The following is a 19,199-nucleotide window of genomic DNA, read 5'->3' as shown; positions in this document are numbered from 1 at the left end:
AGACGCTTATTCGGATTTTTCGCTCGGAAAGCAAATAAAATTCAAACCAGTCTTTTTAGATTACGTTAAACCGGGGTAGATGCTTCGATTTTACACCTCATACTACGCGCATGAGTTGTAAGGAAGTTATTTAATAGTGTGTGCTGTAGTCTGGCAGAAAAGCGACAACAAAGCTGCGTACTGTCCAGAAGCATACTACACTGATAACGTGCTTAGTGGCGAACATCGATATAAGCCTTTGTTGATTTACTCGACTGAGTTTAAATTGGTTTAATCAGCTTGTTCAGCTTTCCTTAACGTATGCTGGCTGGTATGTAATAAAACGTTATGTTTTGCTCTTACATATGTGTATTTTTGCTTGACATATTTTTTTTGTATCTATCTCTTTTTTTGTTTTTTTTTTATCGTATTGTTCATTCAGCCCATCTTATTATGCTCTTTATTGCTTAAATTATCGTCCAAGTAACAGTTGTTCAATGTCTAAACCCATGTAGGTGCGATCAAGTGCCTTAACAGGTAGGGCCGCATGATGCTTATTTGGCTATTTTTTTAATTACTTTCTGTTTTTATTTTCATAAAAATGGAACAAAATATGTTTCCCTCACAAACGTCAAAAACCTTACAAACCAACACCTGGACGCATGCTTTTGCAATGATTGTATTAACAGCCTAATTCCGGATTATGTTAAAGTATTTAAAATACACACATCCACATCAAGCAATGTTTAACCGCTGTGGTTCAACTGGTTTATGTACTGTTATTTTGTTGAGCGAACTGTGATTACTGTAAAGTTATCAATGGACGCCGCGAAAGTTTGGTTTGTACAATGTGTTGTTTTGTGCGTCAAAGTTGCAATTTTACTTTGTTTATTAGCATAACCGTGCATTGTTCATAAATAATGAGTTGGAGTGTTTCCTGTTTTCCACAGTCATGTCATAGTTTTAGTATAGTTGGGAGTAGTACTCAAGTTATGATTGCATTTTTGTGTTTTCATAGTTACATTGCTTGTATCTATAATTTCTTCTATTTTCCTTCTCATTTACGTGTTTGCTGCACTATTAGATGGGTTGGATTACGTGGTTTTCCCCTGAAGACATATAGCTATATTTTCTGTCTTTTGCTCTGTTGCAGTTACAAGTTTTTGCTAGTAACGTCAAAGGTGCGCCAACTCACACTTGAATAGTATGCAGCTACGTATGTATAAGCAATTGTTGTCCATGCTCTTTAAATTAATCTTAAAAGAAACGGCTTGCTTCAAACGTGTTAATTTGTTGTATGCGTTGATATTTGGTGTTTTTTTGCTTAACATTCTTCTTCACAATTCCCCGCACTGGAATATTTAAATCAAATAAGCATTTTTATCCAATGAACACTTCACGCATTGTGTTGTAAACGTTTTACCTAATAACCAGTCTGTTCTAGTGTAGGAATAATGTGTTTTCGTAGTATAAAAAAGAATCACCAGGTCTCAAATTGAATATTGAATGTAGTCAAAGTTATTATAACTAAAAACCAGCTCTTTGTATACTGCTGACAACATCGTTGTATTTGATACAAATAAAATTAAATAACAGTTGCCTTCATAGGACGATTGCACAAGCAATAATTTTCTTAATTTGCGTGTTGCAAGCGAACATAATAAAACGCGTTGCTCAAAATACTACAAAAAATCTAGATTAATAGCTAGATGTTTGCTTTGTGTGGGGGAATATAGGTTATATTGCTTTTCATGCACTACTAATCTGATTAGAATATTATTATCCATTTGTCTCACTCCTACGCTGGATAGGCCGCTAGGTGGAAAGGAAACAATAGCCTCGTTCCACAATTTCCTGCCCTAAAAGCCTCCTTGAGCTTAAATGCATTTTTCTTCTGTTTTAGAAATCGGATCCTTTTCAACAATGATTGCTTCATTTAATTAATTTCATGTTAAAACGTGCTGATTTGCGTCATTTTCTTTTTGCTATTAATATCTATAACAGTTTATCGGATCCGTTTCAGTGCTAGTATCAAATATTTATAACAGTTAGACTTTTTTAACAAATCTCCAACTGTATAATCAAGTATAAGCCCCTTTTTACAGTGCATCATCTCTAACACAAGCTAGCGATGCGTTTTGTTCATGTTTGTTACAAAGTTTGTTGTCTTCGCGTAGCGTTAGTTGATCTGCTCCTACATAAATGCAATTCTAAACTTACAAACTTTAGTTTTGGCAAATTATGTTAGTATGTTTCTCGTTAAATGCTTCTATAGTATGTATGAGACCTTCCGCATGTTGTTTTAGGTGTATACATTCGGTCGTCAATGTGTTTGTATATGTGTTTCGATCGTGCAGTGTAGAACAACCTGCTTTTAGAACTATCTGCAAAAGAAGATCGTTCGAATGGTTTGCAAGTTTGCAATTTGATTCGTTTTTTTCTGATTTGATCTTTTACAGATGTTACTGGGTTCCATGTTGTTGAACGTCATAACATGAAAAACTTTGCATTGTACCAACCACCATTGTACCATTGTACCACAAATGAAGACGAACCCTAACAGTAACACGCGAAACTTTTTTCCCCTATTTATTCATGTATGTGAATTGGTGTAAATAGTTGCCATTATTATGTAAATATTTTTTTCAATTTCTCAGCCTACCTTCTGTCTTGCATCGTTACCATTTGTTGCATTTTCATTTCAACGACTTTTAAGAAGATGAACGATTTTTAAAATAACCCTCATGAAAAGTATCAGTCGTTACAAAAATGCATTTGCTATGAACGTTGAACGTCTACAGTACGATATTCTTCAAACCGGAATGTCTCACACGATGCAGCCAATGTACATGTGCGAAAACTAATTGTAAATTTTTGGAGCAATAATTGATTAACTAAATGATGGTTTACTCAACAAAAAGGTAACCTGGCAACATTGAGAAATAAAAACCTCTCCATAATGCGTTTGATTACATTGATGGCATATTTTGATTGCCTTCGGTTTAACATTCTTAGTGATTTAATACCTTTATTTGCTTTGTATTGCATTCCTTTCCAAGTACGTTAATAGATTAGACTGCAAATGTTGTCTTGCTATTGATTCCTAATATGATTCCGCTACATAACTTCACTAGAAGTGAGCTGGAGAACACGAGTTTAACGAACAATCAGAATTAGATTAAGCATGTATCTTTCCTAAGCAAGCAAATTTTTTCTGGTTGATTGATAGCTAGTTATTTTTTTATCGATTGTTTTCACATTTTTTCATCATATAACGCGTTGTGCATGATTGCTTATTCGAGTGGGTAAATTTCAAAGTTTATAAGGTGTCCAGTGAAATATTACAAACCAATTTTGTATGATGTGCATGTAAGAACACTAAGTGATGTAATAATAAACAGAAGTTTGTGTGTAATAATCACATAATTGATAATACTGATTAGCGAGTGATGCTATTCCGTAATATAGCAAGGCACATAAACACAAACGAACGAATAAGTACACAGAATAAATCAGAAGGAAGCTGGAAAGAGTTTCCAACATATTTCAACTGTTTAATACTAGATTATTTCCTGGTTATCAAACACGACACATCCTTGACTCGCTATTGTTTTGAATGCCATTAGGCGTTTTATAGCTTTAAGCATCGCTTAGTTTGGTGCAACTTTAATAAATCCAGCGCAGCTGTTCGAACAAACTGAAGCAAAAATGCTTCATACGTATAATCAAACTATAACCAATTTCATATCAATACAAACAGTGCGTTGCTGCGACTTATTTCGATGTTATGTTTCGCATCGTAGCAATATGAACGTGGCGGGATTTGTTCTTCCTCCCGCATTTCATCGTTCGGTTAATCACCACCTAAACTCAAAGCTTGCACAATCCTGGGATCTGCCTTGCTGCCTTCGCGGAACTCCTCCAGAGTTAGCCGATCGTCGTGGTTTTTATCCATTTGATCGAAGATTTTATCCACTCGCTTCTGCGGTGTATTATCGTCCTCGGTCTGTGGTTGCTGACCCTGTTTAAGAGTAAATGTTTCCATTATTTAAATATGTAAACGTTCCTTAGAATAACCAGATAATCTTGTATAAATTATGTATGTTATGTATGTATTATGTTATGTTATGTATGTATGTAAATCTTGCTGTAGCAACGAGATATTTAAGATGTGACCGGCTTCTGTTTACGACTTCTAGATGCTCTGTTGAATACAAATCTCACTTTGCTAATAGTTAATTTGTTACTTACCACCATTTGGTATATTGCATCGACAATGTTGTACATTTCATCTCGAGTTATGAAACCATCATTGTCAACATCATAAAGTCGGAATGCCCCTGAAATTTTTGAAATAGGAAAAAAAATCATACTGCACTGCATACCATTTGAAAACGACAGTTAAATTATGCAACATACAATGTAGCTTTTCGTCAAGGTTTCCTCTTGATGTTATAGATAGCGCCCTGATGAACTCTTCAAACTCTATTGATCCGTCCTGTTTAATTCGAAAAATAGAAATATAATAAAAATAATTAAATCAATCGAAGTTCTAGAAGTTGTGTTGTCGACTAGCTATTCTTGGGACAAAAATGTTAATATTTTCAAGAATACGCGGAGCATCTATCGTGTCATTAAGTAACCCGGCAACAAACATAGCCTGGGGGTTCAAAAACTCCAGTCCTACCAAGAGACAGCGTGTGCTGCACGGTGGCACCTGATTTTTGTCAATCCAGGATAATTTTCGTAACGTATATCTAGTGATTCTTCGGTGAATTCAATTCTATTAATCGGCACCGAGGTCTTAACATAATACGGAGTTAAACTCCACGACAGACCCTGCTAAGCTTACAAACATATTTTTAATGTTTTAATTTATCACATAGTTAGTCAGTAATCGTTAAATGGACAATACAACACATTTCTTTACGCAGCTGGTCAGGTTATTGCGGTTACACCAATTACAAAAGTGAGTGGCAGCCGATTGTAACAGTCATTCTTCACACGCACAGGCTTAGAAAATGTTACATCGTCCACGTACATAAGGAGAGAGTTAGTCGGTAGTACAAAGGAAACAGCATTAATAAATAATACAAATAACAACGGTCCTTGCTTGAGGGACGCCGGTGGAGCTGGTAAAGGAGTAGATAAAGATTCTTTAAATAAACCATATATTTTTGTTTACTAAGGTATGATCGAACCATTGGATGACTTGTTCAGAGAATTGTAGTCTTGATAAATTCCTTCATCTAAACAGTTCATACAGTTAGAAAAAAATTCTATATAATTTGTTGACGTTAAACGTATGGCATAAAAACCCTGTTTTTTTGTTTTTTTTTCGTTGGAACGGCCTGGCCGTATCGACTTTATTTTACCACGTTGCCGGAACCGGATAGTCAGTCCTTGCTACGGAGGATTGGTCCGGACGGGATTTTAGTCCGGTCCGTTCGAGGGAAGACCTGCGGCGCTACCATCACGCAGCCGGGCCGCCCCTTATGAAGCCATGTTGTGCTGTATTAATACAGTTTGAAGTAAACCGTAGCATGAGTTTGTAAACTACTAGTTCAACAACTTTGGCACTAGCGCATATTGAGGTGATATCGCGATAGTTGGCAGCGGTAGCCTTATCACCCTTTTTGAGTAATGGAATCATCCAAGAAGTTTTGCAGATCGATGGGACGGCGCATTGTTTGAAGGATAGTGTACAGCTCCGTGCTAAATGAGGTGCAAATGAGCTACTGCAACGTTTCAGCACCTCCTGTTGTGATATTTGGTCTAGGTTGATACGAGATTTTCAGTTTCATTAAGGCGTTTGACACAGAATCCAGTCTCCAGACTAAGCAGACTGACTACATCGAACGGGGTAATGACAATAACATTCGATGCTTCTGCTTGGCTAGGATCAGTAGGACGAAAAACATCTGAGAAACGGGAAGCGAATGGGAAGCGGGAAGCGTTGTATGTACCTTTTGTACAAACATCTCTTATAGTTCCGATATTCAAGATACAGAAGACTAGCTATTTGACGATTATTGTAGTTCTTTTCTCAGTTAAGGTGTCGCAGGGCAGCTATCACCATTCTTTTTAAACTCCGCAAATGATGGTAGGACCACGTTGGACCGTGATAAATTTTCGCTCGTGGTATTTTATTGGAAAAAAATGTTCGATAGCAAGTCATCAGCATAAAGAAGTGATGGCGTTGATGCGTCCACAAGAGAGGCCGAAATTATGGATTGGCAGACGATGGCGGTCCAGCGTGAGCGGTTTAGAGGACTCCTGCAGCAGGCAAAGACTACGAAGCGGTTAGAGCGCCTGATAAATAAGTGAGCAAGATGTAAAATTTGCTTTGCTAACCTATCTGGTTTGGTTCTGAAGCTTCCTTGTCAAAACTCCTTTTAGATTTCATATTCAATCCCTAATAGATTGATCCATCATGCACCACCAGAACACTCGAGGGAGGAAGTACAGGATATCTAGATTTTCATGACCAGTTACCCTGTCTAGAATAGTTAAAAGCCATCCTTCAAAATGAACTGCTAGGTAAAAGACTAAAAGACCTCTATACCGATTTTTTTTTTGTCTAATATGAAACAAATGTTGTCTAAATCCGGAGCCTTGATGTAAGTGGATGGCCCTGATGCTGGACCGCTGTCAAAGCTTACTTTGCTTTTTGTATAGCACATCACCCATTTTTGGGTGATACGCCAAAGCGGAAAACATTGGCATCACCCAAATATGGGTGATGCGGCGCTGAACGTGTTAAATAAGACAAATTCATTTTTTGTGCTCTAGAAAAACCGTAATTAAGTTGTTAAGTTGTTAAGAGTAAGAGAGACGTTCTACAGAACGTTGTTAAGACCGTATCTTTAAACCTTTTGTAGGCATCGAAAAGATTTTCGAAAGAATAAATTTTATTTAATTTCTTATTGAATTCATATTTACTATCTATCTTAAATCCATGTCAGCTGTCCTTGTTAAATGTTCATTTAGACTTTAACTTACTTCAAGTAGTCCTCAAACATTAAATCAATACTGTGTTTTACAAGTTTAAACAAAACCCCCGCCATCCATCCTATACCTAGTAAAAACAAACATGTTTTATAAGACCAGTTAATGGGATCAATAACTTTTGCTAAACTAACCACCTCACTAATGCAAAATTAGTCTTAAAAATGGTAGCGAAAAGACTACATGGTCTTAAGACACGAAGAGTGGTGGACATAACGGTGCGCAGAGTAGGCGACCGCCTAAGGCCTCGCCGTGTGTGGGGCCCCGAAAAAAAGTTGTTTAGTAGTAAACGATATTTGGATTATGCCAAGAAAGCGCCTGAAAAGCGACGCTTTAACCCTCTCCGTATATCAAGGAGGGCCGCGAAGTGTATCTCTGCAGAAAATCCTCTGCCTGCAAAACGGACGAGTATTAATCCTAGGGACAATTGTTAAATAGGCGTGGAATAAAAGTGCAAATATAAAACGCGCTAAATTAACAGCAACATTATTTTATTATTTTTTTAATATCACGGCCGAGTACACCCGGGATAAGGTGACGTTTCACTGTTTAGAAAAGGAAATGTCTTCAAACGAATATGAATAGTATACCATATTAAGTTACCTTTAGTTCTAAGCAATACGCCGTGACCGTTCTTCTTGAAGAAAAAAAAAAAATAAAATCCAGATTCATCAGCTGTATTAATTGCAAAGGTGGTATATAAGTTTTATAGTTTTTAAAGATAACTGCTGTAAAGATGTTTAAAATACAAATCTATATTAACCTATTTTGTATCATAAAAAGTCTTAAAAAACCAAATTAGTAGGATTTTGTTTACTGTCCCGCGATCGGTATCTAGACACCGACAAATGTTGCACGAACCTCGCGCTAGCACAGTGTACTACTAACTGGCACAGTGTACGGTACTAACGCCCCAATTAAAGCCATGATTAGGCGATTCAATCAATGTTCGTGTTAGTTCGATTTTATGATGTGTATGCCCCAATTTAAAAATTCTTTGCGTTTATTATAAGTCCAAACTACGATCCTTTTTAACCCGTTATCGGTGGACGAATTAATTAATAAACATTAAACATTAAATTTATTTGATGTATCCGTGATAAAACAAAAAAGTTTAAGACTCAAAAATGTTTGGAAATGTCTCTTGGGCAAACATTTGTGGTTTCCTTAACTCGCAACTTGTTAGTGTTTAGTCAAGTCCTACGCATAGGGAAGTGCTCCGTATGTGTGTTTGTACCAGTTGTGTGAAAAACTGATGTATTATCACAGCTATCTAGTCGCCTAATTAAAGAACTACAACGCAAAACCTAAAATACTGATACTACCATATTCGGCCTAACTAAAATTAGACGAATTCTACATGAATAAATATACAATTAGGTGTTCGGACATTGGTAGTCGTAAAACAGATCCCAAACCATCGACCAATAATCGATTATAGCAACGGGACTGATTATCCGAGTAAATGCTAAAAATAAGCCATGGAAACTAAGATGGAACTATCGCTTACACCTGTTACAGCAAAAGCACTATGAAACATAGCGTATGAGTGTGGAAATCAAACTATTTAAAACGTCAAGCAAAACAAACAAATTCAAGAATCTCGGTACAGCAGCAGTGGACAGAAAATGTACATATAAAAAATACACTCTCTCTCTCTCTCTCTCTCTCTCTCTTTCTCTTTCTCTCTCTCTCTCTCTCTTTCTCTCTCTCTCTCTCTCTCTCTTACGCCTTACAGCACATTATCCCATAACATTCACGCAACAGCAGTACAGCCATGAAATAAAAAAAATATTCTCCCGACATTCGTAAAAAACAACCTCTTGCCTAGCATGTTACATTACAGGCAATAAGCTTTTCATACCACTTGACACGGCTTAAATTCGTGCCGTTATGTACGTTTTCCCAGTTATGAGCAACAGTTTGCGTGTTGCATGCTATCGCAGAGTGAAATTAAACCTGTTACCTCCTATCGTTTGTATTGGCCGATATTTTCAACCAGTTGCAACTTCCCTGGCTAAAATGTGCATTGCACTTGCGACGTCTGTTAACATTAAAAGCTTCACTACAAACAGTCACGAATAGTTGCTCTGCAGGGCGCGTCACGAATAATGCGACTTTTATTATTCTCATAAGAACGGTTTGAAGTGAAATTTGTATCAAAAATATTCGCTAGACCAAATGAAAAGTAGAACACGTCTTTCCAAAGCAGGCTTCCTAATACAGATATGCATAATGGGTCAGAATGAATGAATTAATTGAATCTTGTTAGTGATAACTTGAATCATGAAAAAGAGTTGTTTTAACTCTTTTTTGATATAAATTGCTTGCAGAGATATTAATGTTGTCCTTTTACCTGCTCATAAAAAACAATACGGCATAAACGTTCTGCATACCTAAACCCCCCTCCTCCCCTCCCGCATTGGATAATCACTCTTGCAAGTGTAAAGAGTCGACTCTTCTGTGCAATTCATTCGTCCTGAGTTGAATCTTGAAATTCATTATATATTCACATATATTCTTGCTATATCGACTGCTACGACGGTGATCTACGAGTGCAGATCTCTTGATGTGAACTGACGTGTTTTGCAAGCAAACACTTGACATACTAACAAAATAGTCTGTAGCGTCCACGCTATTTGCGTGAGAACAAAAGAAATGTAAACGGATCACTCGCGGGCAGTCGATTTGAGCTCGCTCGAGTAGGAAAAAATAGTATATAAGGAAATTTTTGTAATCAAGACAGAAGATGTTGACAAGTCAAGCGGCAAGGATCTGCGATCCGAACCCGCTAATAAAAGAAGTGATCTCCACTTCAAGTCTAACATAAGTGCTCCAATATTTTTCATTGCAGCACGACGCCCCATCTTCTTGTAAACCCTCGTTTAGAACTCGAGAAAAGTTTGACTTGCCCCAGGGAAACTAGTTATATAAACTTAGGTATTTATTCCAAAACCGGATTTATTGAAAACAAGTGACATCGGCCCATTGTAGCCAATAATATCATGATAATGGTAACTGGATAGTTGTTACTTCGCTATAGGCCTCATGGTTCATTCTTTTTACTGATGATACGAATGTAGTCGTAAGGCTCAAATCTCTATGAACCGATCCAACAACATTTTTTTCAATGAAAGCAAATGTGGCCAAATAGCATCCTAAAACAGGAAAAATCTGAAATAATACTAACAAATAAACATTAACAGAAACATTACATGAAAAACACCAAAAATAAGTTATTGAGGCAGATCACATCGTAAGTTTTCTAAGGCTTAAGCTTTACAGCTATAAGCCTGTATCTGTAAAACAAGCCATGTACCGAGCTGCATCATTCTGAACAAATTCATAAAGGACATAGCCTTTTGACATATATAATGCCATAAGGGATCAGTTTTGTAGAACTACAATTTGAGAAAAAATGATGAAATTAAGGAATTAAACTCTAAATCCAAATCATTTAAAATAATGAATAATTGCGGTAATTATTTGGTTTCATTAGAAAAACAATCTATTTTTATTTTTCTAAGCCTAACTGCGCTTGTCATTTGTATGTGGAGCTGTCGTGCATAAGACTAGAAACGTGAAAATGCTTACAAAATAGGGCCTAGAGTATGATTCTGATGATATTATAATTGGCACAAATTGGAATAGTATTGAAATTTTACAATTTTCTATATCCTGCTACGGGAACAGTAGATACGGGATGATTACGTTAATATAATGACCTACTAGGTCATGCCTGTCATTTATAGATTACTAGACATACTATTAACACAGGATTTGGTGCCGATCCTGTTGTGACTGTACTCCAATACAGTGCTTCGTCAATTAAAATGATATGAAAAAACTCGCATGAGTCATACGGGGATGAATATGTGGATATTAAGTTCCTGTATAACAATGGAAGCTTTATTGCTTGATTGAAAGTTCGTCTCTGGAAGATATTTTTATTGATCAGCTGACGAAAGACTTACACCAGCTTTTGATTTACCGCCTGTAAACCTCTCATTGATATTCTATTCGCTGGTGGTTATGAAACAATCAAACTTTCAAGGTTCTTATTATTGCGTAGCAACACATTATTTTTATGATAGCGCCATTAAAAAAAGTGCCGTTATCACCTACACCACAGAACCGTCCGAAGTACGAAAAGCGTACGGTGGGACTAAACCATTGATTGAATTTATTATCACGTTTGATTACAAATACGATTGATTTACAAAATATCAGCACGGAACTTTAAATTATCGTATGTTTTGTTGATTTTATCTTTATCAAAGACGTCATCTTATATGACATGGTTTAAATCGATGCTGGACTAGAACAAGACTTGATTTAGTGGTTAGACATCATAGAGACAAGAATAAACTATGCGGTTATCGAACTTGACGAGGTTCCAACCCATTGAACATGAATGCGTTCCTTCGTATCGGAACGTAGGTGATCTTTCGAATAAGCAAACGAGTTCAAACGAAGGAACGCATCCTTGTTCAACGGTTGCGAACATCATCAAGTTCGATAACCTCCTTGACCGCTTAGAAAAGCTTCCAAATCCCTTAACGATATACTAAATATAATACTCCAAGAAAGTGCCTCGCCAATTTAAAAAAAAACTTTGAAAAACTCGCATGAGTCATACGAGGACGAATATGTGGAGTTTATGTTTCTGTATAACAATGGAAGCTTTATTACTTGGGTGATAGTTCGTCCCTGGAAGATATTTTTATTGATTAGCTAACGAACGACTTACACCAGCTTTGGAGTTACCGCCTTGAAACTCCTCATCGATAAACTATTCGCTGGTGGTTATCAACCAATCAAACTTTCAAGGTTCTTATTATTGCGTATCAACACATTATTTCTTATGATTTACAGTGTTTCAAGGACACTCACATTATTTTCGTCGAAAACTCTGAAGACAAGTGAAGCAAATTTACTCGGATCGCCTTGTGGGAAGAACTGTTTATATATTTTAATGAAACCCTGAGAATAGATAGAAAAAAGAACTACATATTTTAAGAATCCTTTGCGCTGTATAAATTGTTTAATAATGTAACTTACCTGCTCTGTTAAAAGACCGTTTGGACAGTCTTTCAAAAATCCTTTATGCCATTGCCGTATTTCTTTTTCTGTAACTGTATTGGATTAGAGACCAGAAAACAAATTTGTTGATTTATTAGTATAGCATGCAGTAATGCAAACTGCGGTTCCTTTGTTCCAAACAAAAACAAAACCAACAAAATAGATTCCGATCTTCCTTTATGTGTAAATTAATACTGTTTAGCTGATAATAAGAGCAAATAAGAGTGCCCCTGAAGAAAAAGAAGAGTAGTAATTTATTTTTGTTTTGGTATTATAACATAACATCAACATCCGCGAATAAACGACAACAAACTAAGCAAACTTTTTTAAACCTAATCTAGTACATATTTTACAAAACGATTCCCACAAAATATCATTAGTTTGAAATCCGCAAAAATTAAAATATTAGGGGCGGCCCGGTGGCATGATGGTAGCGGAGCCGGTCTTCACACGAACGGACCGGACCAAAATCCCATCCGGACCAATCCCCCGTAGCAAGGACTGACTATCCTGCTACGTGGTAAAATAAGTCGATACGGCCAGGCCGTTCTAAGAAAACAAAAAAAAAAAATAAAATATTAACGTGCATCTCACTGAAAGAAAATAATTTTTGATAATAATTTATTATAATTTATTAATTATATATATATAATTTCAAACAAAAGAGTAATTAATGCGCATACTAATTTTAGTTACAAGCCACGATAGATAAGCAGCGAGCAGCATAATAGTTAAAACGATCCGAATGTTAGGTTGTTATCCAGTGTAAAGTAAAGTACCAAAGTATGTTACCAAAGCGGACTGGTGAAGTATTTGAAAACGGTGCTGGTCTTCACACGACAGGACCGGTACAAAATATCAAGCGGTCTGATCCTACTTAGGCAGGATCCAGGTACGGATAAATAAAGTCAAAGAAAACCAGAAATGGCATGCCTAAAATTCGTCAGGTTGTTATGTCGCTAAATAAGGTGTTACCTAGTTACTGTTATTAATCTGAGTTATAAAACCAACTCCTTCTTATTCTATTTTATTAGAGTAGGAACTGTATCCTGTATGCTTATCTGTCCATACTCATGGCTTACCTAAACTCTATGTTTGCCTCTAGATTTCGAAGTGTGCTTTTGGCGAATCAGTTTTGCGCTAATTTTCGCTTTATTTAAATTTCGATTTTGGATTTGACTTTTTTGAATTCTAACATATTTTTGTTTGAAAAATTTACGATTTCCTCAATTACCTCCACATCTTCATCTTTCCAATGTTTTTTTTCGATTGGTGTTTGGTACAAAAATGATTTGGGTTCAAAAATTATGTGTCTAACGGTTTCCGGTATCTAGCAGCGATCGCAGTTTGCCTCGTTAACAAGTCACTAGTCAATATTTGCCTAAGTCGTGTATTTTTGAAGCCGATAATTTTAGGCTCACAATTAACCAGCTCATGGAGATTAACGAGGTTAAAACCAAATTGAGCGGTTTTTCTAACAAATCCTAATTTACGCTGGGGTAACGTACAAATAGATGAGGACGTTTTCGAAACCGTTCAAAATTTCCCCTATCTTGGATCAAAGGTCAGATAACAGCACAACAACGAGCTGCAGGATAAACTCACTATCACACAGCAAATAAGACTCGCCATGCTACGGTGGCCTCCGGTGGCGGAGGTCACATCATGAAATGACACTAGACGACCCATTTCGCAAAGACCTTTTAGTCTCTCTAATAATCAATGGAGGCGTGTTAGGCCTCACCTATTCACATCATATCATCTCAATAGTCTGTAAGGCCCGGAGGAGGCTAAGTATTACTTGGTTTTAATAACGAGTTGAACGAGACTTCGCCACAACGTGTCTCAAAACATTATTTCTCGCAGTGCTCAGATTGTTGTTTGAGTATTGCTCGGTTATCTGGTCTCCCGCAGCCAAGATCCACATTTTCTATCTTGACTTTCTTGGCTCTATAGTCCATCCATAGAGTGAGTGCAGAGATCGTTTACGCTGGCTGCTACCAGGAAAATTCTAGTCGAGCGCTCCTCAGCTTTGCCCTGTTACAAAGACAAATGTAAGTTACTCGGATTAATGGCCCTTGTAAATGACCCTCTGCTTAGTGTCTCCAATGCGCTTTACTTGTTATTCTCGCTTGTACTAGTCTCTAGTTAAACACAAATCTAACATAGCTCATTCCTGTCGGTATGGATCGACTAAACATACTTAACGGTACCTTAGTTTTAAACATCAGTCGCAGTTTGGTATTTGTGTTGTTTAATAATGATAATGATAACTAACGAAATTTTTTACATATTTAAGACTGTATTTTTTTCATTTTTTCTCAATTAGCCACATCTTTACAGAGTTCCGCAATGAATAGTATGAAGCGTACATTTATTTTTATTCGCTTTAACTTACAAGAAAAACTCGGCGATCGATAAAAAAGCGCCAATTGATATTATAAAAACAAAATTATAACTGTGTCTATAGCTATTATTATTCTATATAATAATCTATACATATATGTCTATATAGACTATTTTATTCAAAAAATAATTATGTACAAATTACATCAGTTAATTACACAATAATCCAGGAAAGGTACTGAAACAAGATGTTTTAATTCGTAATGGCTAACCACCTATGTCACGACAACGGCCACATTATCGTTTATTGAGTTTATTTTTAAAATATGTTATGTTATGGATACTCAAATCTCCAATAAAAACCTATCCCGATGAGGTTTTATACACAATATATGGTGTATTAGACCGAACATCCAGTCCCAGAAGCGTAGAACTGCTTTATAAATAATAAACAAAATTATGTTTATTTTTTGCACATAAAGTTATGATGTGAAAGGTTCCATTACAAAGGTCTGCATAATAAGAAATGTACTGCAGTCTTTAAAAAATGATTGGAAAGTAAACTATAACAGAACATGTGCAAGAAATCAAACAACAAACTCTTAAACATGCATCATGGTGTTATTTACTGCTAATTTACATTTTTGACGCTACCTATGAAATATTTTACTATGCAGTCAATAACCGAGTTACGCAGTTCTCGACTTAGGAGGATTCGGAAATACTCGAATTTTATAAATTTGACGTATTGAAGATTTTAGTATGTAAAATTGAATTTCAAATCAGCAAATTTTGATTAATCTTAAACACACGTTATACTTATAATTATACACACTTTATAATTATAAAAAAATACTTCGCATAAAATTTCATTGTAAATATGGAAGTAACCGTAGAAATATCAGAATTACGTATTCGACATATAAACGATGTTATGAAAAAAACTCGACATATATTCGAGATATAGAGATTCTCGATATTCGAAACATGCGGATTTCTCTGGAACGAATTAACCGCGGATCTCGGGTATCGACTGTACTAAATTTGCATGAATAACGTAATACACACTGCGAACACAACCTGTAGCGGCTCAAAGGAAAGAAGATTTGCAATAAAGATTTCCGGGCAACTGCAACAACTAGTACAACTGCTCGTACGACGTCGAAACGGATTTAGAACACTGTGGTTTTCCATAATCAATATGTGGTTAACTGACAGCGTACGAGATGTACATAAAATCTTCCTTTTTTAATAGAATCGATACCATCCGATTCAATATGGAAGTTATCCAACCCTAGATGACCAACATGAGACATCATCACACAAGGTGTGCACTACAATATGCAACAGGTGAAACATAAATATTGATCAATTAACAGATTACAACCGTTCAAACAATTTGGTAAAACTATAGAAGCTTATACTTTACAAACACTAAAAAAAACCCCAAGCACACTGCAAAACCATTAAAAAAAATTTATAATAAGTGTCATAAGAGTAATATTGTATTGCTTGAAAAACAAAAAAAAAAACAAAAAATCTTAATATTTTACCAATGATCAGTTGCAGCACTGCGCTGTATGCAAACATGTAAAACATCTCTTACCAACACTTTAAAAATGCTGCTTAACATGGAAAAATGTTGTAAGTTTTCTCTACTTTGTTGATCGTGGGATGTTTTTTTGGCAACTACGGTGCATTAAGAATAACATTCAGGAAATAAAACAAGGTTATTTCGAACGTTGAAACTAAATGTACTCGTAACCTCAATAAATAGCTACACTTCGTCACAGTTTTCAGCCATTAACACATTTTATGTTCTAATGCTTTCAAACCCTAAGACAAACACAACTTTAATCAATATTGCTATCAAGCTTCTGACTGTTCAGCTTTACACGTCAGTCGATGCGATAAATTGACCGAAACCGGTTGTAACATAAAACCCACGAAACTGCTACAAAACTCGAACTACACATGCACATGGACATTGAAAGCATTAAACTTGAGCACAATCACAATAACAACAAATTTTGCAGCTGGCATTCTGCCACTGGTACTCACAGTAGGTTGCAGTCGTTAGACGATCGATGGTATCTTGTTTTAGTTTGGAATTCTTCTTTCCCATTGTTGTGCTCGGTTACACTTTGGCGTAGCGTCGTAGATGAGTGTATTCTCCTGGTATGAAACTATCTCGATGAACTGTTAGCAATACTCGGATCACGTTTACAACATGTGGATAATACTTGAACAATATAGCTTTTACAGTCCTATCTTATCGTAAACACAGCACTGATTCGCTTATTCCAAGCGTCTTGTGTTTCTCACTCTGGAACGGATATCACGTATTCACTGCTTACACTAATCCCTCCTCATTCTGACTAGAAGATACTGTTACTTGATTTAATATCATCTGTAAAATAAATAAATATATAGATATATATATATATATATATATATATATATATATATATATATATATATATATATATATATATATATATATATATATATATATATATATATATATATATATATATATATATATATATATATATATATATATATATATATATATATATATATATCGCGGATCTCGTGTAGGCAGGTGTAGTCAGTAAGGATTCAGTGTTAGAATAAACTGGTCATCATAATTGGCGCAGTCGACGGTACTCAGAAGTTCAATCCAAGCCCACGCACGAGGCAACTATTGTCCCGAGATTTCGATCGCTGAGTGTATATCAGCTGATTTGAGGCAATAGTGGGATTGAGTGAGGAAAAGAACCACATTTTACAAACGTTGAAAGTGTCGGGAAAACGTGCTCGTGAATTCGATAGAAGGCGGAAGATGGAACCCGATATGACTCAGCTGATGGAGCAAGTAAAATTGCTTACACTGAACCAGCAAATGCTGATGAGCAACTTAACTGCATTATCTGCAAACCAAAATGATCCACTGTTGAAGCTAGCCATACCCGATCCGGTGAAAAATATAGCCGTATTTGACGGAAACAAATCGCTTGCAAATGCATGGCTTGAAGACACAGAACAGACGCTAAAGCTCTATGAAAGCTACATCGGTCAGCCAATCTACGCACAAATAATCCGCACGGTAAAGAATAAGATAAAAGGTGAAGCAAATGAAGTACTCGTAGCAGCGGGCAACCCAAACACATGGCCAGAAATAAAAGAGGCAATCACGACTACATTCGGAAACAAGCGAGATCTGGCAACGCACATGTATTCCTTATTCTACGCTAGACAAGGAAAAAAATCCATACCGGAATTTTACAAGAGTGTCAAGTCTATTCAGACTTCTATGAGGACATCGGCCGTTGCGATGGACGAATACAAAGATTCCTTGCCGGCCATAGGTAACTTGCTAGACCTGCTAACACTAACGAGGTTCATCGATGGCTTGGACTGTAATTTATCTATGTATGTGAGAAGCACTAAGCCTAAAACACTTGAGGAAGCGTTGGAGATAACCGAGCAATACACGAACGCAGCTTATCGAACGTAAGCAGAAGCAACTAAAGGCACTAACGCAGGTACCTCTAATAGCTACATGAATTTCGGCAAACAGAAAAATGCTGATCGAGCCCCTGGCAATTATAAATCATCAAAGTATGCCTCAGATAAATGTAAAAATGCGGATAACACATATACAGCCTCAACAAAATCAAAACCATACTCGGATAGAGATGTTTCGATGAAGACGCACCATTCCAAGATGCAGATCAACACACATGACGGAGCTCATGAGAGTTACTTTAACCAACACGGTGGAAGGAGTTATCATCGTGGCAACAGTGACGATGACGAATACTATGAAAATGTGGAAGCTGCTTATGAGGTAAACGTGTCTACCATTTCAAGAAGTAAATTAAAGCAGGCAGTGAATAGTAATAATTTCATACCATACATATCAATTTACACCACAGACGGAGAACTAAAGTTTTTAATAGACACCGGAGTGAACAAAAACTACATTGCACCTGAAAACGTTTGTTTAGACCAGTGTAAAGATGAAATCGGAATGAGTGTGAATAACATCAATGGCGAACATAATCTAAGGAAATCTACGTCAATCGATTTATTTCAAATCAAAAAGCCTTTAATTTTCTATGTTTTCAAATTCCATAAGTTTTTCAATGGCATAATCGGTTACGAAAGTTTGAGGGATTTAAAAGCACGATTGAATATTAGAGAAAATACTTTGGTGATAAAAAGAAAGGTCATTAAACTAAAAAAATACTTTTCCGAAAATTATAAGCTCAATCTGAGCGAACGAAAATACCAATACGTTGAAATACCAAGAAACACGAGCGGTTCGTTCTTAATAGAAGACGACAATAGCATGTAAAAATTACACCATATTATCTGGACTATATTCAGCCGATGGTGGTAAGGCTGTCGTGGCCGTCGAAAAAAAAAGTAATCCGTTTTCGACAGAAATCAATTTCAACGAAGTGGAAATAGGATCGGACTATCAAACCTTTAGTAAATTGCCTATGGCAGAGGGATGAGACCAATATTTTCTACCAACAGATCATTTAAATGAAGAGGAAAAACAGGCCATACACGAAGTGATTAAACTAAACAAGGAAATTTTGTATTTTGAAAAAAAAACCCTCTTACGTTTACACACAAAATCAAACACAAAATAAGAACTACAGATAATATTCCCGTACATACGAAATCATATAAGTACCCGCAAATCTATGAAAATGAAGTACAGCGACAGGTTAAAAAGATGCTAGATGATGAAATAATCAGAGAATCAA

At 36.1% G+C, this 19,199-nt stretch overlaps 1 protein-coding gene across 3 annotated transcripts; it reads right to left on the bottom strand.

The window, feature by feature from the left end:
* Positions 1-310: 310 nt before the first annotated feature.
* On the bottom strand, positions 311-17,773 carry LOC128306344 (frequenin-1). Of its 3 annotated transcripts, none has more exons than XM_053043818.1 (7): positions 17,694-17,773; positions 16,477-16,825; positions 12,049-12,122; positions 11,881-11,970; positions 4,399-4,477; positions 4,231-4,319; positions 311-4,000 (listed from the first exon to the last, which is right to left on the bottom strand). In XM_053043818.1, the coding sequence occupies exons 2-7, from the start codon at positions 16,538-16,540 to the stop codon at positions 3,833-3,835; spliced, it is 564 nt and encodes a 187-aa protein (XP_052899778.1). In that variant the 5' UTR covers positions 16,541-16,825; positions 17,694-17,773; the 3' UTR covers positions 311-3,832. The 3 variants fall into 3 exon arrangements, with proteins under 3 accessions (XP_052899778.1, XP_052899776.1, XP_052899777.1); XM_053043816.1 differs by lacking the exon at positions 17,694-17,773 and adding an exon at positions 17,341-17,682; XM_053043817.1 differs by lacking the exon at positions 17,694-17,773 and adding an exon at positions 17,341-17,682 and having other exon boundaries at positions 16,477-16,803.
* Positions 17,774-19,199: the final 1,426 nt, after the last annotated feature.

The sequence above is a fragment of the Anopheles moucheti genome, chromosome X, assembly GCF_943734755.1.
Source record: "Anopheles moucheti chromosome X, idAnoMoucSN_F20_07, whole genome shotgun sequence".
Lineage (NCBI taxonomy): Eukaryota > Metazoa > Arthropoda > Insecta > Diptera > Culicidae > Anopheles > Anopheles moucheti.
Note: the sequence above shows the minus strand (reverse complement) of the source record. Positions and strands in the feature narration are given on the sequence as shown.

Excerpts from the sequence above, each read along its gene's own strand:
- LOC128306344 (XM_053043818.1), bottom strand. The coding sequence starts at position 16,540 with ATGGGAAAGAAGAATTCCAAACTAAAACAAGATACCATCGATCGTCTA. Across the intron at positions 12,123-16,476 it reads TCTAACGACTGCAACCTACT|TTACAGAAAAAGAAATACGG; the intron begins GTGAGTACCAGT and ends AATCCAATACAG. Across the intron at positions 11,971-12,048 it reads ACGGTCTTTTAACAGAGCAG|GGTTTCATTAAAATATATAA; the intron begins GTAAGTTACATT and ends ATCTATTCTCAG.